The sequence below is a fragment of the Mesitornis unicolor genome, unplaced genomic scaffold (genome assembly GCF_000695765.1).
Source record: "Mesitornis unicolor isolate BGI_N332 unplaced genomic scaffold, ASM69576v1 scaffold45323, whole genome shotgun sequence".
Classification (NCBI taxonomy): Eukaryota; Metazoa; Chordata; class Aves; order Mesitornithiformes; family Mesitornithidae; genus Mesitornis; species Mesitornis unicolor.
This window is the reverse complement of record NW_010176222.1, coordinates 890-23,554: the sequence shown is the minus strand read 5'-3', so window position 1 is coordinate 23,554 and position 22,665 is coordinate 890. Positions and strand designations below refer to the sequence as shown.

Below are 22,665 nucleotides of genomic sequence, written 5' to 3'. Positions count from 1 at the left end.
AGGGAAAGATAATGTTTTCTCTTTTACCTACTCATTTTAAGGCACTGAGCATAGTCTAGCACCTACAATGGCTTTGCTTAATAGGAGCAATTTTAGTTGAAGGAGTCTGGTAACACTGTTGTGCTGTGATATCCTCTTAGTGTCTCTGCGTCCTGCCTTTCTGTAGAAATTAATACTCTGTTCTTATTCGAAGGCTGTCTGTGAAGAAGCGCTGAGAAGAGGCTCCCAGGTTGGCTTTCATTTGGATGCAGTCGTCTTTGGAGGAGAGGATTTCCGTGCCAGCATAGGTTGTTACCTGTCTGTTTACTGTAGATGTTACCGTATGGCATTTGCATTGGAGAAGCCCAATGTGATTTATGGCCATTGCTTTTCCGACAGCAATAATTAAAGTAATGACAACACTTGATTCTGCATTTTACATTTTCACATTTCTCCTTAGTTTTTTTCAGTGCAGAATGTATCACTGGGAAGTTAGAATGTGGTCCCTGTGTGTTACAGGGCACTGACACTTTCTTGTGCTTCTTGCCACACAGTACCAAAAATTAATAAAAAAAAAATCCAAAATCTGTTGAATCACTTGAAATTATTTTAAAATGTTATATCCATAAGAAACATGCACATACTTTTAAGAATTACGTTTAAAGTCCTAAAATTTCAGTGTCTGCTTAATCACAGTTTTACAAATAATTATCTGTCAGGCTTTTGACATCATGCGCAAATACTCTCCTGCTACATTTTGCTTTCATAAATTTACTTTAAATATGTTCCATGTCAATACAGCCACATATTCATGTGAAAGGACTATTAGTCTTCCTCAAAAATAAGAAGTATTTAAAAATTTCTTTTATGAGAGGCTGCTTAGCTTCTTCTTAGTCTTATTGAGTTTAAAGATAATAGTTCAGAGCTATCAACATTTATATTAAGAATATGTACGTTAATGTGAAAATTAGCATTACTTTACTGAAATATTCCTTACAAATTGGAAATCTGTCTCTAAACAGTGACCCTAAGGAAAGGGAACATATTATTATTATTATTTTTTAACAGCAGCCTTCACATAAGCACGTTGCTTAGCTGGTGCCCTGTGAGCACATGAAGTCTCGTGAATACTTTTCCTTCTTCTTAGAAGTCATCTACCATTATTTTTTATCCAAATACTAAAGCTGAAATATTCAGCATAGGACATCAGTTGTGACAAGAATCACAACCAAGGAAAGTGCAATTCTGTTCTCAGTGTGAATTTTTTAACCATTTAGTTAGTTAACCAGTTAGTTACCAGTATATCAAGTTGTTTAAAGCTTCTCTTGCTGTAAAGCTTCTCACTGTATGTACAATAAATTATATAATCAAATAATTACTTCATGTTAGTCCCAACTCCTCAGTCTTTACCAGCCAAAACTTCCACTTCAGGCTTACAACTTCTGATTTGAACTGAATCAAAATCTGAATTTTATAAGCTAGTGTTTAAAGAGACAATTTTTTTTTTGCTAAAGCAGCTTTTTTTTTCCCTCATGAGAGTAATATTTTTACAATATAGCCATACACCTCTCTTTTGTTTTCTACATTGGTTAAATGAAATCTAAAACTTCCCAATTTTTACATAGAAAATATTTTAAATAGAAAGGTTTCAAACACTCCTGTCAGCTTTTCTTTGTTTTCATTGTTTCTGTAGGTGCAACAAGCAGTAAGGAAACTCACGACATTCTATATGCCAGACAAAAAATAATAGTCACAGCAAAGGCATTTGGCCTTCAAGCAATAGACCTTGTTTACATCGATTTCCAAGATGAAGATGGGCTCCGCAGGCAATCAAGAGAAGGTGCCGCAATGGGATTCACTGGTATGCCTTTCTGCCGGTGTCTCAAAATAATGCATAGCTTCTCCAGTTTAAATATATCGCTACATTTACTGTCACTTAGACAAATTACTTGATTTTAATTTCAGGTCATTTATTGAAAAACTCAGTAATACCAAGTGGTTCTGTGTTTATTAGCACCTTTAAAATTGGGACTGGAAATTTTGCCTGAAACATCACAGGCTGCTTTTTAAAGCCACATCCCATGAAGCGTGTGAGTGTTTTTGAAGAGAAGTTGGGGTGGAGGCTGTGCAGTGATTCCTCCCATCACAGAGCATGGGAAAGGCGATGCTGTACTCTGCGACAGCCACTCTACAATTGCTTCTGAAAATATGTGGTTCCCTTTCTCCTATGTTTTTTTAATGACAGTTGTTTAAAAGTACTTTTTAGGTGAAGAAGTTGAGAAGCAAACCTCATATGCTGCTTCCCAGGGGAAAGTTATTTTCTTATTCTTTTCTTTGATTTGTTTCTCATTGCCTGGCTCCCCTCCCAGTAAGTGCTGGTGACACCTATGGGTATTGGCAGCCTGCAAGAGCAGCAGACTCCTTGCCCCAGAGTCCTGTAAGGCAGCCTGTTACTCTGCGATTGGTGTACCAGATCACTTGGACACCCTGGTGGGACGGTGCAGCCACCAAAGATTGGAATTTTGCAATAGAAATCAGCCATTTCGTACATGCATTTCAGAATCCTAGCATACAGGACAAACATTTTACGTTGTCTCTGACAATCATTCAGGATATACATATGGTAACAGTAGCTCTCTTAGGATTTTGTTACCAAAGACATGGGTCCTGGTGATGTCATCTAACAAGCTGTATTTTTACAGTTAGCAGTATATGATATCTTAAAGCACCAGGCAAAATAATCTAATAAAGCAAACGTTCTTTTAAGTGATCTCAGTGTGCCAGTGAAAGAATTGCCATTGATGCTCTTCAGCCCAAAATCTTCCTTACTGTCTGTTGAGCTTCTGCATTTGTAAAACCAGTTCTTTTTTCAGAAGCAAAATGGTTTTGCTCTTCGGAGCTACCTCATCTACCTCCACGTGAACTTCCACCCTTCATTCGTCTGCAACTGAAGTTGGGAAAATAATAGAGGTCCTGAATGGTGGCACCTGCTGATAGCTACCTAATGTCCACCAATATTTCCTAGTAAGGAAAGGCTTGATTTTTGAAAAAACTTAAGCATCTGAACCTCCTGTTGACAGAAGATGACCTTTGAGAGCACTCTTTAAAAGCTTAATGTGTATTTAAATACTTAACTTGAGCTGCCAATTTAGGAAATTTAGAAATGCACAGCATAAACAACATGGATGGTGGTTTGCACTCCACTGACTTACACTTACCATGGAAGTTTTCTGACATCAGGATAGGGACCAGATAGGAGACAAATAAAAGGTTATGCATAGTAATTTAGGGCATAAAGTGAATTTCTAATTCTGCCACAGACTTCATTAAGTTGAACTCACAGCTCCCGCTTTTTGCCTCCCGCCTTTCCGCAACTATCATCGATGTATTTCCAAAATCCAGCAAATAGCCTGACAACCACCCAACCATAATTACAGATGGATCAGTACTGACTTTTCTAATTTCTGTGGCCAAAAGGCAAACAAAAAAAAAAAAAGACATTGAAAAAAATCAGTTCAAGTCAAAACAAAACAGTGTTTTTCATATTTTTGGTTAAAAAAAATGAGGTTGACCCAAAATGTTTAACTTTTTATTTTATTTCCTTTGCTTGAAATCTATGATTTTTAGAATCTTTTTTGCTTGTTTTGATTAAAATAAAATGCCATTTCGAAATGGAAAGCAAAAATATTTTGTTCCAAAACTAAATAAATGGAACATTTTAAAATTTCCGATTTAATATTCATCACAGAAAACTACGAATAGATCTTAGCTTAGTCCATGACCTTGTATAAAGCAGAAGTCTGCAGATAGTATTCACCACTGACAGCCCTCTGACAACGTGAGAATAAAATACTGATATGTCACCTTAATAACAGGTTCAAAACATGCCATTCTTGTTATTTTTAAATTTTTAAGATCCCTTCCTGCTACTTTTTCACAAATAATCAAAATCGTTGAAATCAACAGGACTAAAATGAGCTGAGACTTCCAAATTGCTCTCTTAGCTGGTGAAGCACACACATATTTGCATGCACAGGGCCAAATTCACAAAAAAACTAATGCAAATCCAAAATATTAAGCAAAGTTATATGTCCTTAGATTTTCCCATATTCAGATTTAAACCGGTAGAATTTGGCTTAATGGTATCAAGTATGTTCACTCAAGATTAAACAAGCAAAATAATATCATGAAGAATTTACCAGCTATTTACTATTGTAACCCTTGTTGCTTATTGTAGCTAATTTTTCTTTTCCAGTTGTCTTAAAAGTAGCCTGTTTTTCCTTCAGTGAGTGTGTTGATATAAAATCAAATGTTTTCAAATGTAATTTAGCCAAATTAACAGATTTTATATGTATATTTATATATTTTATATATTTTAATGTGTTTGTGTGTGTGCATGCACACACCCCCAACAAGGTGGTTTACAATACCAGAACCTGTGGATTTAAAGTCAGTATGTTGCCTATATAAATAGTCGTCAGTTTTAGGAATGTTTATGTAAAAATTAAGTAAACTTTGCCATAAGCTTTAACAGCTGACTTAGTCATTAAAGAAAGTCCTGTGCTACATGCTGAGAAGGCAGATATAAATACGAAACACTATAGGTTTCCTCTCTTTTTGCAGTCTTTTGTAGGAGACTAAAATGACACCATCATACAGTTACCTAAAAGACTTGACAGGTATTGATTTAAAGCACGATATATCAAGTGGTACTGTAAAAAGGATTTCATGGTCATAAATTTTAATGTCTTCCAATTTTGCACTCTCTCAGTAACTTGTCAATAACAACAATTCTGTTTAAAATATTTGCTTCATTCCTGCATGGCATTACATCTGTTAGCCGGTTATTTGGATACATAATCTGTGACAAAAATCAACTGAGTGCTATAAATCAGAAGTTAGATTTTACTCTCTTTAAATTGTTCAGTAGTGTTTTAACGATGAAAAAGTATAACTTACTGCTACAGGTATCTTTATCAAAAGCAAATATTTTTTCAAAAATGTTTTACACTTTAAAGAAAATCATGTATAATTATTTTTATTTTCATTATTATTATAGACTGACTTTAAGTGTAGTTTAAAATATATTCTGCAATTTTCACAGAAAGTTAAGCGCCTTAGGATATTGCAGGAATTATTTGTACACCCTTCCGTTTTAGAATTAGAAGTTCCGTTAAGGAGAATTTGTTGTATTACAAATAAGGAACATCATAATCTTATTAATTGTGACATTTGATTAAATTGACTAAAAAAACTTTGATTAGATCTCCTGTAAAAATGACTGGTTAAAGAAATTTGTCCTCATGTAATTTCCTTCCAAAAATATGGTTCTTACTGTGTTTCAAACCTTTTATTATTTTTAAGCTTTTTTTTTTAAATAGTTATCGTATTGAAATTTCAAACTGAATATTTGGATGCCCTTAAGATCATAAACTAAAGGATACTTGATGGGAAATACAATAAAATTCAGTTACTTGTGGCTTTTTAGCAAAGAAATGTAGCAGCACTAAAAGGTTACTGCTTCTTTGCTCATTACATTTCTAACGTACGGCTGGCTTCGCGTCAGCGAGAAGATGGGAGCAGACCCCGGTGGGTCCTGACGCTCCAAACTTTGCCTTGTGTGCAAAAACCTCGCCCCCGCGAGAGGCTGCGGCTGCGGGACCCTGCGTCTGCAGGAGGCTGCTTGCTCGATGGCAGGTTGGCAGGATCAGGCTCACCCCTCCCAAAACTCCAAGGTTTTGTTATCTGGCACAGAGGAGGGTCATTTATTCTGCGGGGAAACAGGGAATTACGGCAGCCTCCCTTTAGTGAAAACACTTTGAAATCAAAGTGCAGAAATCACACCGATCTGTGAAATTCCCTTAGAAATCAACTAATAATGTCAAATGGGACACTTTTTAAACTGTCAAACAAATTAGATATGTCTTTGTTTTAAGGTAGCTAAATACAGTAACAGATTAAAACAGATTATGTGGCTGTCTATTCACGTTTGAAGATCTCTAGTAAAAAAAAAGGCAACATCTATTTTTATTTTCTTGACATATGTTTATACAAGAAAGGATTAAAAAAAAGTGCTTCATAAAACTTCAGGGGACCACTGGTAGCTGTTTAATATACCAGTGACTAAACAAATATTGCTGTGTACCTGCAACTGCTAACTACTGCAACAGTTTTAACAACATTGAGGATTTTATTAGGCTAAGCCAAGAATTTAGAGCATGATCTTTAGGTGACTGGTAACTTTTCAGTCCTACAAATCTCTTGCCGTCTTCTTCAGATCATTTTCTGAATGCATTTTAATATAACTTTCTTAAGAGTGGCTGAAGCTGTTATTTATATAGTTAAATTCAGCAATGCATTATACTTAAGTGTTATTGACTGCCCCAGACAAGCAATTGCACCTGAAATGACTGAGAGAAGATCTATGAATTGGAATGGGGAGGGAGGAGAAAGAATCGTGCCTTCTTTCAAATTATATTGAATGCAAGTGTAGCCTAAGATATTTTTTATTCTTTAAAAGAAATCTGGCAAAAGGCTACCTGCTTGTTGTCCAGTTTAAAAAATAGAAGAAACCAAGTAAAATAATTAGTTAAAAGAGCAAGAAAGTCTGCAAGGCATATGAGAGCCTCAAGTGGTTGGAACATTTTGCTTGAACATCTGTTTGTCGATGCATGATTCTGGTGTTATTAATCTTCTTTGTAGGTAAGCAGGTGATTCACCCCAACCAAATTGCTGTTGTCCAGGAACAGTTCTCTCCGAGCCCTGAAAAAATAAAGTGGGCGCAAGAACTGATTTCTGCTTTTGAAGAACATCAGCGATTAGGCAAGGTAAATCTTTTGTTAATATGCCATAGTCGAAACCAAATTTGAATAATATTTAAGATTTAGAAAGATTGATGATGGCTTTTTGCATTTATCTTATGAAGTGTGCTGTAACTGAGAGTAGTGCTAGTGAAATCTGTGTCTGGATAAACTGTAAAGTGTATATTTATTATAAATGTGCCACTGCCCAATATGTTTACAAATTGACCAGCTATCTTTTTCTCCCACCTCCCGTTTTAACTTTAATTCTTTGATTACACAGCCTTTTGAGCACCTGCATGTATCTACAGCCTCGGTGAATTAAAACTGCTTCTCCATCATGCCGCAGAATCATGGTGTTACTGTCATAGGAAAATATTTGCAATCAAAAAGCAGGTAGCCTGGCAGACGACTCAAACTCCATGTACAGACATCATTTATGTACAGAAATAAACAGATTAGGAAGTCTTGGTTTTCGGAAGAAATCTCTGTGCTGGTAAAACTGTTTCACTTTTGGGGGTTTGATCCTGCAGACATCACTAGTAGTGAGTGAATTTATTTTTGAGCAGAACTGCTTTGCAGATTGTGGTTCTTAATCATTAAAAATGGGAATGTTTTATGTGCATTTGTACCAATTGCTGGACCTGAAATCTGGATAGAGGAGAAAGCAAATTAACACTAGAATATGATTGTTCCTAATTTAGTGCATCATTGAGTCTCACGTTTCCTGCTCTGTGGGTTTCTGCTATGTAAATATTGCGGTGGTGATGCACAATCTGTCTCCACTTTGTGCCAGTAATACTTAAATTAGGAGTCGCCTGAAGGAAGATTTTATGCTAGTTGCAGCATTGTCAGTTAATTATCTTAAAGGTTATTTGCTATAATCCAGTTTGCCTCTTTTTGAAAGAAAAAAAAAAGTTGCAGCTAAATATGTTTATCTTAGTTGCAGCCAAGCCCAGGCTAGTTAAAAAGCAAAGCCCCGATGTCAGAACGGGGAGCACAGATGAACGGGATCGGTTTGCATGCGCTTGTGTGGCATTCGAGTGGGAGACAAATCTCTTCAGTGATGAAGTTCACATATAAGACTGTGCATAGGGTCTCACAGTCTGACATATAAGACTATAGGGTCTCACCTTCTCCAGTGCGGTGCGAAGGTTTTCTGTACATTTCTTTGTTTTCTGGTGTGTAGAAATGGATTGGAGTGTGTGCCTGCCCTGTCCCCCTGCATTTCTGATACAACAGATGTTGTGCATTAGAAATTCTAAAAAGGTCAAAGCAGAAATAATGCTTTCATCTCAGGGTAAAAGTGTGACAAAGTATTTGCTATTGCTCTGCCCTTCTCTTTGCCAGGCTATCACATCCCATCCGTGGTACCTAGGTGTTTCTGATACCTCCATGACTACAATATTTGGGTGCTGCCCTGAGCAGTTATTTCATGGTCACTATTATTATGATATATGCCTGTATTTGTTCTATTCCCTCAGTTTTGAAATATAGCTGTCTTCACACAAATCACTTAGAAATAGAAAATGTATGACTGCTTTTGCCCATTATCTCAATTTGCAGAGCTTGGCTCTCTTACAAAAGGCATCGCTATAAACATACTGCTGGTGCAAATGTGTAGGCAGGTAGATACTGAAAGAAAAAAGTCAGACGACATACTCAGCCAAGTATTGTTTATGTTTATGATGTGTATAATACTATTCATTCAGCTGAATTTAGTGTCAGAAACTCATCTAAGAAATACCCCTGTCATATGAACAATCCACGAGGTGACTGCACTAAATTTAACTATAGTCCCACTGTCACACAATAATGAAGCCAGACTTGTTTAATATTGAAGAATTCTGTATTAAGCAAGCATTAGTCTTTGGATTTGTTTTGAGGCTGTTATTTTACTAACATTAAGGTGGTTTCTTGCTTATATCAGCCTTTCGGGGGGGCAGGTGTTTGGGTTTTGGGGATGCTGGTTTGTTTTTTTTAATAAATGCTTTTAAAATAGTTTATAAGCTTCTATAATCAGCTGCAAGAACAGATTTGCTGAGGGTTTGTGGTTTGGACTATTTTTTAACCAATTTGCATGCTTCATATATTTTTGCACATAGCCATCTATCAATAAAAAAGGACTAGCAGGCTAATATGTGAACTTCTGGATCTTGTATCACTGCAGTACTGATGGGCTTCATAACAAAAGTGGAAAAATAGTTTTCTGTATAGTGCTGCACACTTCTTAAACAAGTCTGCAATTTGGTATTATAAAATGTGTCAGTAAGAGAAGCTTGGTCAGTCCAATTACTTCATTTTTTATCCAAAGCAAACATATCTCACTGAGGGAGCCTCTTGCTCCGTGTCCTAGAGACATGCTAAAATGTAAGTAATAAGTCTTCCCCTACCACCTCCTGACAAATACTCCACACAGTGGTTTTAGTAATCCTCATGTCCTAATGAAACACCTCTTCTGTTTTCCTTCTCCTTTTATTATATTAAAGTGTTCGTGTCAGTAAGACTAAAAATATAGCTGTAGTTAATATGGTTGAGACTTGCATGGTTTTGCCATGTTATTAATCAAAGTTGAAAGCCTGGAAAAAATAAATGTGAGGGATTTGTGCAGCTGTTTGTGTGGTAGATAAGTTACTGGTCTGCAGTCTCTGGGATCATAGTTTGTTATTAATTGAGTTTCAAGTTTGATGCTTTTAATCAACAGTACTTTTTATTAAAATACAGTAATAAACTTTTCTAATTTATTCCAGTTTGAGATTGCCATAATAATCTTTCTTTGAAAAAGGCTGAACCAGGCTACTTCATCCTGGAGGCTGAAATGCTTTGACACAGGAGTCCCCAAATATGAGTACTGAGGTCAGGAAAAATTAGGATCTCGGATGAGCACTGCAGAATTGGAGATGCTGCAGCAGTGTCCAACCAGAAGGAAATTAGAGCGCTAATAGCCAGCCAAAAGTATTTGGGCTTACCTTACAGAGATAGTCCTGTTTGAGGGGTTGTTTTGGTTTGACTTCTAGGTTGTTTTGGTTGTGGGGTTGGGTTGGTTTTTTTTTTACATTTCTAATCTAGCTGAAAAATAGGATATCTAGGAAATAAATGGTAACAGTGTATTTTGGACAATTAGAAGACAAATGTTGAGAAATTACATTTTATGTTTTAGATAACTATTTATTAAGTGCTCTCTTTTGTCTAGAACTTTGAGATCTAAAAATGAAAAATGCTTAAAAAGTATTATTTCTGTATAATTTCAATATTTTTCCAGTAGAATTGCATTACTAGAGAATATGTTTTTCAAAGTTTAAAAATTAATCCTAAAGAAAGCGAGAGTAGCTGTCGGAAAAGTCTAAGTATAAGATAAAAATGTCAGAGTGTGTTCAAAAACAAAAAAGAAAGGTAATAAACATTGTTCTGGGAGTCAAAGGGACAGATTATGTTCTAAATTTCTGAAGTATTTGTACGACATTAAACAGGGGAGTGATCTTGTAAATCCAGCTTAACTGAGTCCAGGGGAGCAGAGTTAGTAGGAGAAGTTATCAGCTTATTTCAAGAAAAAGATCTGACTTGTCTCAATGAAGGTACAGTAGTCTTTTCTATGTAAGTAACTCCTGCATTTACATTACCAATGCACTGGTTACAGAAATAGAATCTCTTCTATATGTAGTTAGTGTTTATAGATGACAGGAAAGTAAGACATTGAAACTGCATTTTTGTGTCATTTGACTTGTAAATACACCAGGCAGAATATCATTCAGGATCTTCCTGAATCATCTGGGTTTTAAATAAAATTCAAATGGAAAGAAAATCAGAAGAATAAAGTAAAAGGTTGCTTACACATTTATCTCACGTACTAATTTATAAATGCTTTCAAAGCACCCACACAATAAACCAGGGAATAGCTAAATGCCTCCCAAGTCACCTGTCAGGTAAGGATTATTTAAAGCCAAGGTAATTAATTCCCAAACCCAAGCTGTAATATGGGTTGAATATTTTAAATCCCATGGGACAAAACAGAAGAAATATCTGTATATCTCTATGTGCCACATTTGAATGCACAGAGTGCTTCTGAAAAGGCCTTTAGCATATGTTTCTCGCATTATATTCTGTGCCATTTTATATCATGTTCCCAGTGGCTGAGGAATAATATATATGAACTCCAGCAATTTGACAAACTCTATAGTTTCTTTTACAGACCTTTCCAGGATTATGAAAAATCTGAGGAATGCATTTATTTACACAGCATCTACCCAACAAAGGAATGGAAATTTCCAGCAGTGGCTCCCTTATAATGCTCTTTGTTTGGGAAAAGCTACCCCACGCCACTGTATCTTGGAGACGATGCGCCCTCGCGCTTGGGCCAGATCCAGCTCCCGCCACCACCCGGGGAGGTCTCTCCCCGCTGTCCTCCCTCTCCCGGCACTGCCGCAGCCCTTGGGAGGGCTCTCATGTACAACCCCAGACATGAGAGATTCATCCTATCCCCATCCAGCCGGTGGGTGCTGGGAGAGCAAGACCATGCCCCGGAGTGGCAGGTTCCTCTGCACTGCCTCCTAGCATGGATGTGCTGGAGCATTCTTCTGGCACAGGGTGGTGTGGGACCCCATCAACCTGCAGGGATCGCATCATACTTTATAGGGTATTATATCTCACACAGAGCTGGGGGTGAGGGAGCAGCTCTGCTCCCCACTCCCCTTGCCCAGGACAGACTGCAGGCAAAGCCTTGAGATGCCACCAACTAAGCTGGATCCCATCCGGAGGCGCTGCCAGCAGCACAGAGTGCCTCTGTGCACTTCAGGCTGCAGCGCTGTCAGCCCTCACTTTGAGGATGCAGGAAATTTGCTGTCGTTTATGGTAATTAGGCAATGTATATTCCTCACACTGCAGAGGGGGGGATTCGGGGACTTGTGATAAATTGTCACCTTTTATGAGCTTTGGCCTTAAGAAGTGTAGGCTTAGGTGCATCTCTATGCAAAGATGGAGAGTGCTGGTGGGATTTACACATTGGCCACTGTTGTGTTGTTTATCTTTTTAAAAAGTGGTCAAGTGAAATTTTAATGTGAAAACTGATGAATAAACGAAGATTGAGAGAACTCATATTAGTACTTGAAGTTTCTCTGTACAGTTTTATTATTTGAAAAATATTTTAGAAATGTGTTTTGTGTCACAGTTGAAGGCTTTTTGCTTAGAAAGATCCATCTGGGGGCAAATTTCAAACCTTTACAATAGAGCGGAAGGGGCTGTATTAGCTAATTGCTTGTGCTATACTGGTTCCTACACTGGCACAATCAGTCCTGAAGGAGTTATGCCAGGTGGAGAGAGAAGGAGACAGATTTTACTACACAGGGCAGCAAAAGCTCCTAAGCAGGGCAGAAACTCATATAAAACATCTTCTTGCCAACTCCACACCCCTCCTCCCCAGCAGGCATTTGGTCGCTCTTATTCTGTTTTCCTCCACTCATTAAAGACCTGTGTCCAAAATGTGAGGGGAGAGGGGCTCGGATGGCACTTTGACATTTCCCGCAGGGAGAAGTTTCTCCACAAGCCGGGAGCAGAAGGACGGATGCTGTTCCCCTCCATAGTCGTGCCTTCTGGAGGTAGCTCCTGAAGGAGGCAACTCCTGTGCCAGGGGACACAGACCCCATAGAGGGCATGGGATGGCACCCATCTGGGTTTCTCCTCAGCAAGGCACGACCTCTCTGTCCTTGCCGACTCAAAGAGGTGTGTGCAGGGTCTCAGTGAGACCTTTCTTTTGGAAGGGATATGCTACCCACGCAGACTATGCTTTTTGCAGGCATGGAGTGGGGAGACACCCATCACTGCAGACACCTGCCCACCATCGTGCCAAAACCTGCTCTGCACCAAGCAACCCATCGAGGCAGCTACCCACTTCCCAATTCCCTCTTAAAAAAGCATTAACAAGTGCTCACAAGCCTCGTTTCAATTTCCACCAGAGATGTAATGTTCTGACCAGATGGCTCTTTTTCAGGCTTACTGAGGGAATTCAGAAGCCCGTACAGCCAAAATATTGTTTCAGTCAATTTAAGTAGCAGCAGTCTTGCTGCCTCCTCACTCTTCTCTGTGCTAGCTGGCTTTTTGAGGGACCTGGAGAAGCTCTCTGCAAAAGCTCCAACAGATGAAATCGAAAATAGCAGTAAAAAATGGCTGTTCAAGCCTATTCAGAAAATGAATCTGAAATTAGAAAAAATATAGACTACAGAAATAACGGTGATTCCATTCTTGTTGACAGAACAAGCTTCACTGTTATTACTTTTCTCGCCTGTGTTGAGTTTTATAGCTACCTTCCCCTTCGGTATCAAATGGCTTTTGTGTGTCCTGTAATCATTTACTTTCAGATTAAATTTTCTAGTCTATATTTAACAAATTGCTTCCATGACTATAAACCTCAAGTTAATTCTAAGTTATTTAATTAAGGGCATCTGAGGATACTGAAGTCTTAATATGCTACTTTCCATTTTTCCATATAGTAATCATGATGCTCACTAGGGAGGAAAAAGAATGCATGGTTGGATAGGATGTTTGTCCAGGAAGCTGCTTTTGTGCTATAAAATAAAGATTTACTTGGCAGCAGTGAGTCTTCTCTCTAGGATTCTTCCATTCCTGATACATTATAAGGCAGAGGATGTAAACCAGTGGAGAATATTCCTCATTTATAGGACTCTCTCCTCTTTCTCTAATTTTATTCTTTCCTACTCTAGAGGAGCACACAGGAAGGCAAGAACCACCATGAGAATGAAACTAAAGAAAATGTAAAGACAGCAATAAAAACCCCTCATGTCTGCCTTTCTTTCAGGGATCTTAAACGGCTGTTTGCCCAGTTACAGAGACTTTGGTGGCTTGAAGAGTTTCTGGAGCTGGACCAAGCAGGAACCTCTAGCCCATCTCAGCCTAAATGTCAAGCAGAGGAGAAGTAAAGGACCTTGTAGGTCCTGTCTTCATCTTCCCTGCACCACTGTGGACTTGAGGGATCACAAAGTCCTTCCTACCTGTTGAGTTTTAGAAAGGGCTTTTTCTGTTAGAGTTCTTGTACTGCTGCTAGGGAGTTATCCAAGGTAAAAATTAATCTCTATTTCATGTTGTTGCACTTTCTTTCTCAACCTTTTGTGTCCTTCCATCTGCTCCTAGAGGTAGAAGCCTATCTCATACAAACAGGCCTGGTTCTGGCATTACAAACGGATTTATCCGCTGAACTAACTACTCTGGTGGAAGTTGACACTGGTGAAAAAAACCAAAAGGCTGTGATATTTAATGTTTTCTTCATAGCAACAAAATGGCTACAAAAGCCTACTGGTGCCAATACTTTGCAGAATTCCCTCCCCATTCAACCCTTACTTCAGCAGATCACAGAGACCCACTGGGCATCTCCTCTTGCCAAAAAGACATTTTTGACAAACCTTTGCAGAGATCATTTATTTTCCCCAAAGATTTTGTATATAAGTGCGTTTCCTCACATAATGTTGCTACAGAAAAATGAGTGAATGTCAAAGGGTTCAAAGGAGAGGATACAGAAATATATAACCCAAAAAGTTGTTTGTATGACTCACTATGCATAGAGTCTTCAGTTTGTCATATTTGACTACACTCATTACTTGGACATTTCCTACCTACATCAAAGACACTAAAAGAAACCCAAGAGTTGTGTGTCAACCTGATCCAGAGGCAGGACAGGCCTGACTGGGGAGGAGAGCAAGACATTATCTTGTTATAGCCTGAAAAACTCATTCAGTTGACCCAGATATCGTTGAACACCTCCTAGCAGCTCACTAACCTTTGGAAGTGCATCACTAAATGGAGGAATCGTGACCCAGCTCTTTATGATGGCTCTTTGGCTACAACTCGCAGAAGAAAAAAATTAATTAAACCTGCATTCAGCACCATCACAGCTGTTAGCTTATTTCCTACTCTTGACTTCCCCAAAAATATGGTCTCAACCTTCTGTTTCAAGGGAAAGTCATTCCTTTGTAGTCAGGATAATCACTCCTCCCCCAGGCACAGACCCAACGCCATTTGCTGTGACCAGGGCTCTTTTGTTCATTACCTGTAAGCAAATCCAAGCATTTTTAAGCCCCAGAGCAAAGATTTCCAAATTTCCTCTGCAGGGGATCGCTTAAACAATGTGCATTTTCATTTAATCCCAGGGGAATTATCTTGCTGAATACCATGCTTTTTAGGGGGACTCTTTGCCATCCACCTGCTTCCTTCCCTCCTCAGAAGAGCAAATCTGCCCTTCCTCCAGGACACAACACTCTTATTTCCTCAGAACAGTTAATATTGTGCAGGAGTAGAGATATAGCCTACAAGAAACTTGGAGAGGGAATTTTTACAAGAGCATGTAGTGATAGGATGAGGGGTAGTGATTTCAAACTGGAAGAGTTTAGATTTATATAAGATATTAGGAAGAAATTCTTCACTATGAGGGTGGTGAGACACTGGCACAGGTTGCCCAGGGAAGTTGTGGATGCCCCCTCCCTGGAAGTGTTCAAGGCCAGGTTGGATGGGGCTTTGAGCAACCTGGTCTGGTGGGAGGTGTCCCTGCCCATGGCAGGGGGTTGGACTGGATGAGCTTTAAGATCCCAAACCATTATTTGATGCTATGATTAGTAGACATTCAGGATTTAGAAGTAAACAAGCCACTGAATTACTGTTGAAGGAATTAATGTTTCTCAAATAACTGTGGATCAAAGATTTTTTTGCATCTGTCGATTTTAAGATGCTTATCTATGCATGTTCTCCATTTCTCCTTGTGAGAGGTGTGCAAGGTTTGCGCTGACCAGCTGGCATCGCCAGTTCTGCCCATTTCCTTTTATTCTGGCATCTGCCCACGAGTGCTGATGCAGGTCACAGGGGCTGGAAAGGGACTTACATAATTACTTATTTGGACAATGGCTGCATTCACACACAGCCTCTGACCCGGGTTACCAGAACACTGTGGGAGCTCTGTTTGAGTCACAACATCTCCTAATGACGAAGGGGCGGAGGAGAGAAGGGTGGCTGGCTTAGTGGTGCCCCTGCGCCCATTTTCCCTAGGTCCTGGATGCATGTCCTTTCAGAAGACAGCCAAGTAGGGCGAGGAGATAACTCAACTGTCACACACTTATTGCAGGGATTTGGCCTGCAAAGGAAAGTATTGATAGCTAAACAGCTAAACTGTTGAGCAAAGTAATTGAAGAAATCCAAATCTTCATCAGTGGGGCAGGGTTTCTAAGCCTGTGACAGCAGAGAGCCATCAGAGGACCTCCCTTCACTTGTGAGTTTGCTTGTCTTATGATCAACAGTCACCTAACAAGTGGCAGGGAGTTTTCTGACAGTTCCGTAATCATTAGATAACCCCTATCTTAGACCTTAAGATACTTAATTTGAAATTCAGCAGCAGGTGCTTTCTTATCTGTTTTGCAGTTTCATGGAACATGACCTTGGCTTGCTTTTTCTTTTCTTCCACTGACCCAGGTACCCAGAGCTCCCCCAATGCCAAAGCCCTGCCTACTCACCAGGATCCCCTAGCACCTCCCAGCCTGCCATCTAAATCACCTGACTGGATCCCCAAAGTAAACTGCTTTTAAAAAATCGGCTGTATCTACATAGTGGGCCAGAGCAGTCCATACATTGACAAACACCACAAATGAATACAGCACTATTGGCTATATTCTTTCACGTGGTACAAGACAATCTTTTTTTCTACTTTATACAAGTCACACACTTAAAGTAATCTTTATAAATACATTTAAGAAAGGCCTGGCCACTGTGCCATGGGAGTTAATGTTGTTGGCTACATGTATGATGAGACCTGGTAGAACAGGGCATCAGATCAAAAGTTTATTAGAAGAGGTTTACCAGTGGTCAAGGTAATTAATACTGAGGAAAAAACCACGAGCATTCCCAGCTGTAGGAGTACCTCTAATTCTTTCATCTTGTCAACCAAAGGGGACTAGCTCATCTCATCACCCTCCCACATGTCCCAGAACAATTATTATTTTACTTTAATTAACTCATGTACTTTAATCCACAGCTCAGAGAGAAGTGTATCACATAACTACGAGGTGCCTTAAGCACTCTGTATTCTGATAGTTTTAGGCAGCTTGTTTCTCTTGTTAACACAGTGGCACATAAAGAAACAAAAGATGGTGGGATAACATTGCATACTATATAAAAAGTTTCAGGAGAGATGAAGAATTTTGAATCTTTGCTTTCCCTGATCTTCTGGAAAAATGTGAAAGATGCCTCATTTGTAATCCTGTTGTAGTCAAACTCAACACAATTCTAGCACCCATGATACATACTAGCAAGGGTTGGGTGTATCATTTCTTCCCCTTTCCTGGTTCCCCCAGAACATTTTGATCCCCAGTTGATACAAAAATTGTGGAATCTGAGTCCCATCCATTTACCTTCTAAGAAAGGTAAAATGCTTCTTCCCATTAAAAAAAATTTGCATATGCTCTGCTTATGAGATGATAGTATAGCTTTGCCATGCTCTTAACTACTCCCCAAAGTTTCACAGAGCACATGTTCCCCCTATGCTGCTACACTTACACACACATGAAAAAAGGAGGTTTTCATGTTCCAAGAAACACTGCTTAATGCGCTCATCTTTTGGCCATGACAAATAACAGATCAATGCTGAGACTCTTTCTGCAACGTGATGCATGTCATTTCTTACAGGTAAAGGAAATCTCTCAGGATGACATACAGATATAACAAGAGCCATGTCCAAGATCCATGGCAACACATGGCTGGAGTTGTCTTCTGGGTTGCCAAAAAAGAGCCCTTGTTTACATGTTGAACTTGGCTAGATCTGGGCTGGTTTTGGTAGTGGCTGCATTTATCCAAAAGGAGATTTGTAAGGCACAAGCATAAGCGCCATCAAACTTACATATTACAAAGTTTGATTCTGTGTCTCTTTGATTTCTCCACAGCCACCTGGAAAATTATTGCATCAGTCATTCCTAATGCATAACTTGATTTGCTCCTTTTTTTCGTAAGCCTGTATCTTAGGCTTCTGACCTGTGAAAATTACTGTTCTCAGTCAACTCTGCCTTATCACTTCCTTTGTCTGTAGGCTGGATCTTTATATCACTCAGGGCTGACCATGCTTCATTCTCTTGTTTCCAAGACTATAATTTTTTTTTCTGTTTCTTTCTGAAAAAAAACCCTAGCAGCTTTCTATAATTTTAATTCCCTTCCAGCTGTTTTCTGTATTTGCCAAAAGCCCTCTCCGTTCCATTTGGGAAGCACTTTAGGACATACTGAAATTCAAAGTAGCACTGTTAAGACCTTACACAGCATGGCCCGCGTCTTGCATAAATAGCTGTTACATTTTTTTAAAAGTTTTACTACTGTTTTAACAGAGCACTAAATGTCGTCATTAATTTCTTGCATTCAAATACTATGTGGATCCTGGAGGATGCAGCAAATTGCATAATACTGGTCCTGCATCATTCAGCCTGGAGATGGGGGCCTGATACAAGAGGTGGAGATGGGGGAATGATGACTTGGTGTGCTCTGTGGGTAGCTCCAGTGACCAGTCAAAGAGGAGCTAGATGGATAGATCCTGAAAGAAACAGCTCTGAGTCTTTCCTCACTTGTCAACTGAAAAGGACTCCTAGCTAGTCTACATGATGACCCAAAAGGGAAATGTTGCCTGTCACCTTTCTTCTTTTGCCTTGTCCCTGATAGCCTGCCCTGACAGAGGTGTGGAGTGATCAGGCTGCAGGAAGCCAAAGGTTGTGCAAATCCAAACCCCTCTGCTGTGCTGTGCTGCCTTTGCAGCTGTACAGCTGTTTGTAGGCCAACCAAAGCATTCCTACAGCTCCCATACCCTAAAGGCTGGTCACTCTGTTTCTCACAGGGCTTCTCCCTTAGCATATTCACTGTGTTGCTGCATGAGGGATGCCACTGGATAAGGACAGCAGAACATGTGCTGCATTACCTAAAATGGGGCAGAATCTTTGACCCACAGAGCCACCCGTTCCTCTGAAGAGCTACACTTCCAGTCTGCTGTCCAGTGAGAGCTGCAGTTGTCCTCTGCTCCTCCACTTCTCATCCCACCCAAGTTACTTGCACTCATGCATCATCACCCAAAGGCTGCACCCACCACTTGCAGCTCTGCCTCCCAGCTGCTCCTTCTCCCAGATCCCCCATAATCCTTTACATGGAAGACCTGTCTCTTCCCAGTCAAACTTCCCACATTTGACTTGCCTGATGGCAGGGTTTCTGAAAAGGCTCCCACCAAATGATTTATATGGTTACACGGGGAGCAAAAACCACTGCCACTGAACGCGATGGATGCAAACCCCAGCCTCGCACCACACGCCCGCTCTCGCTGCCATTCACGTTGCAAGCTTCCTATAAAGCAGGCCTGTGGTCCCCCAGTTGAACTACTGGAAGTCTAAGTACAGGCTGAAAGTGTGAGATTATTGAGAAAATTAGGCAAAAAGAAAATTTAGATCTATGACTAAATTAATCCCCAGATTAACGCTATCAAAGCAAATGGTGTTTATAGGAAGCCCTGTTTTCTTTATATTCGTGTGAGAGAAAATCAAAAGAATGCTACAGGCAAATTTCATCTAGAAGAACTGGAAAAGAGAGCATGGGGACAAAGCTATAATTACTGGTATTTCCTATCTGTTGAAACCTGTGGGTGGAAAGAGAGGCAGTGTATAGAGTACATTCAATGGCATTAAAATCGGTTTCTTTTTCTGAACTTTAGCTCAACGCTGCAAATTAGCAGGGAGAAAAGAAGTGAACAGGCAGAGAAGCCAACTTCTTCATGTCACTCTTTGCTGTTAGAAAAAAAAGCACTTTTTTCCTTCAAGAATTCACGTTCCTAGCAACCCAAACTACAGCTGCACGCTGACAAGAGGAGAACTGACTGGAGATCTCAAGTGGTTCAGTGTTCATGTGTCCACACACACACACTCTTATCCTGGTTTCCTTTCTAAACTTGTTATTTTAATGAACAGAGGACAGGCGTGCTGTTTAATTAACTCCTGCTTTCAAAAAAAGACATTCTGACCCAGATTGATCGTGCTCCAACTTAGGCACCTGCCCAGGTAACCAACTTCTGAGCATCCTCTGTCCTCCTGATGGTGATTTGGGCCACCAGAGATCAGAATTACCATTCCTATGCACCCATCTCTTTCTGTAGGTACTTAGGATAACTGAACTCCTAAGTCAGCCATTTCACAGAAGGAGGAAGGATGATCCCAGACCTTAACACATTTCTACATATCACTGCCATCCTATGTGCAAATTTCTCTTTAGAACAAAAACTATTTGACTAAAAGCTTGTAGAAAAATAGGCACAATAAAAGCATGTGTTTCTTACAGTGAAAAATTGGATCTTGCACTGGCCAGTAGTTTTAGATCACTGCGTAGACCTGAATTACTCTGTAAAAAATCCTATGCCACAAAATGTTTACATAATTCCTGATTTATTTTCACAACAGTTTGTAAGTGGAATAGTTTGAGGCTGCATTTTCTGTGAAGGTCTAAAAGTATGAGAAAAAATGGCTGAGGTGTTGCTAAGATAAAAAGTGGTGTATTATTAATAATTAATAGTAATAGCAATAGCAATAGCAATGTTGTTGTTGTTGTTGGGGTAGCATAGAGTTAATCGGTTGCTCTGTAAACAAGAAATTAAATTTTAAGCATCTACCCTTGAATATCTGTCAGTCCCATTATTCTCCAAACCCACCTAAAATACTGCAAGCTACGGTAGGAAATCCTACTTAGAATGAAATAATAGTTTTACCTATAAGGTTTTAAATGGCTTTAATGCAGCCTGCTCTTACATGCAATGATATGGATTGAATGTTTAAGGTGGATTTGTGTCTTAGTTGTTCTAGAATGTGAATTAGTATTTAATTCCTACTGCTTCAGTCAAGCTAGGTATGTCACTAGAATAACACATTTCCCAAACATTTTTTGTAAATGGGTTATATTTTCACTTTCCTTATTAGAGTCCTCTATTTAATGGTTATCAACCCTTAAATGAAAATGAGAAAATGAACAGCTTGTTCCCCTCTGCATTTCTCTCCTGTGCATGCACAGCCCCACATGCCACTATCGGTCTTTCCCTGTTTCGGGTTGGCCTCACTCGCTCTCAAACCCCAGACCAGGCTGTGATCCCATATCGATTGCAGCAGGACATTAGAAGGGTGTGCAGCACTTCACAGAGACACCATGTGCAATGCTGGGGCCAGGCCTTCAATTCTGAATTCTTTGGGGAAGGGATTGCATCTTTCTATTTGTTGGGGTTTTTTTTCAAGAATGTGTCAAAGTACTGTCAGAATTACAAATAAGGGGTTTTTTTCCCTACTGAACTTTGGCATGTCTCGATGCGTAGTGTTTTATCTTCAAAATTCCATTTCTTCAACGTGTGTGGATTAAAGCATCCAAAGAAACAAATCAGGCTTGGCCCTATTTAAAACACGGGTCTTCTGTTTAAGATTTGACTGCGATTCGTAGTTAATTATTTTAAACTTGTCACCATGGTACCACCACAAAAGCCCTAGAAATACAAAGTGACTTCTGAAACCCACCCTGGCTCTCAGATGGCCACTGCCAAAGCACACTGGCTGTCCTGCGTCCCTTTGGGTAAATTTCCCAAGGCAATGCTCAGATGGGCTTTACCTTGGCTTCAGAGCAGATTTGGGCATGATTAGTGTGCCCAGCACTTCAGTTTTTTACAGTTTTCATCCCAACCTCTGGCTCTAAGCATAGGCCTAGACCATCTTTAGCACCAGAGACCTGATGGAGAGACACAGCAACACAACCTCAACAACCCCCCCAAGTCAGGAAAACTTCCCTCCAGCCCCCACTGAACTCCTATTGCCATTCCCTGATGGAGACAAAGCTTCTAGCTTTGCCCTGACAGTTTCCTGCCGACCCTGAGGCACAGCACCAGAGGGTGATGCTGGAATTGGGGAGCAGAGGCACAGTGTCTGCCAGCCCCCAGGCATGGTGTCGGCCAGCCCCCCCCGGCTGGCACGCATGGCCTCGCTGCTGTTGGCCCTTGATGTCTGCCAGCTAAAGAGGCTGAAACAGGCAGGCTGCACACTGGGCTTCTCTTTTTCTCTCTCTTTTTGCCTCCCCTTTGGAGCACTCGGCACCCACCGCATTTCTTTAAACGCATTTGCCCTGCCTCGGTTAGTTTGTCTCCTAAAACTCATTCAGGAGTTGATGTTTCTTGCCAAACGGATGTGTTTTTAGAGAAAAAGACAAGCCAGCTATGATTTCCAGAGGTCCTCTCAGGAAGTTTGTATTCTTTCTTTTCCAGGGAGCGTTCACTTTCCGCGGGAGCATGATCGACATGCCATTACTGAAGCAGGCACAGAACATTGTTACGCTTGCCACAGCCATCAAGAAAAAATGAGCTGGTAAATGAAGCTCTCGCCATGGGGCCCCAGTAGCTGTTTTAAAAGATGACTATAATACTTGCAGGAAAAAAAAAATTAAAGATGTCAAGCTTAAGCAGAAATTCATTTCCATTTTGCAGATCTGTCATAATTTGCTTGCCAGAATTGCTAATTACTAAAACTATTCCAGGCGCAAATGACTGCTCGCTCCTGCACAGCCCATGTACTACTCATAGCCTGCAATGAAGTTACATCACTGACTGCGTGACATCACGATAATTACTACAAATGCAGGATTATGACTTCACTGAAGGAGAAAGGCAAAACGTAAACTGCAAGCTCTGTTAAAAGAGCAGATCGACACCGGGTCAATTGCTCCTGTTTGTGTCTACGCTTCTTCCCACTCTCCCATCAGAAAGGGCAAAGCCTCGAATAATTACACACCGGTTGAAATAATTGCGATGAAAACCATCGCCCTGTGCAGGCTTTGCTTCCCCCCCCTCCCACGCTTCTGTAAA

At 40.0% G+C, this 22,665-nt stretch overlaps 1 protein-coding gene across 1 annotated transcript in view; it reads left to right on the top strand.

Moving 5' to 3' along the window:
* Positions 1–22,164, top strand: part of CLYBL (citrate lyase beta like) — a 28,106-nt gene extending 5,942 nt beyond the window's left edge. Inside the window, exons 4-7 of the mRNA XM_010181684.1 lie at positions 194–287; positions 1,673–1,840; positions 6,682–6,806; positions 22,069–22,164. Coding sequence (XP_010179986.1) covers positions 194–287; positions 1,673–1,840; positions 6,682–6,806; positions 22,069–22,164 — 483 coding nt within the window. The remainder of the gene's footprint in view (positions 1–193; positions 288–1,672; positions 1,841–6,681; positions 6,807–22,068) is intronic.
* Positions 22,165–22,665: the final 501 nt, after the last annotated feature.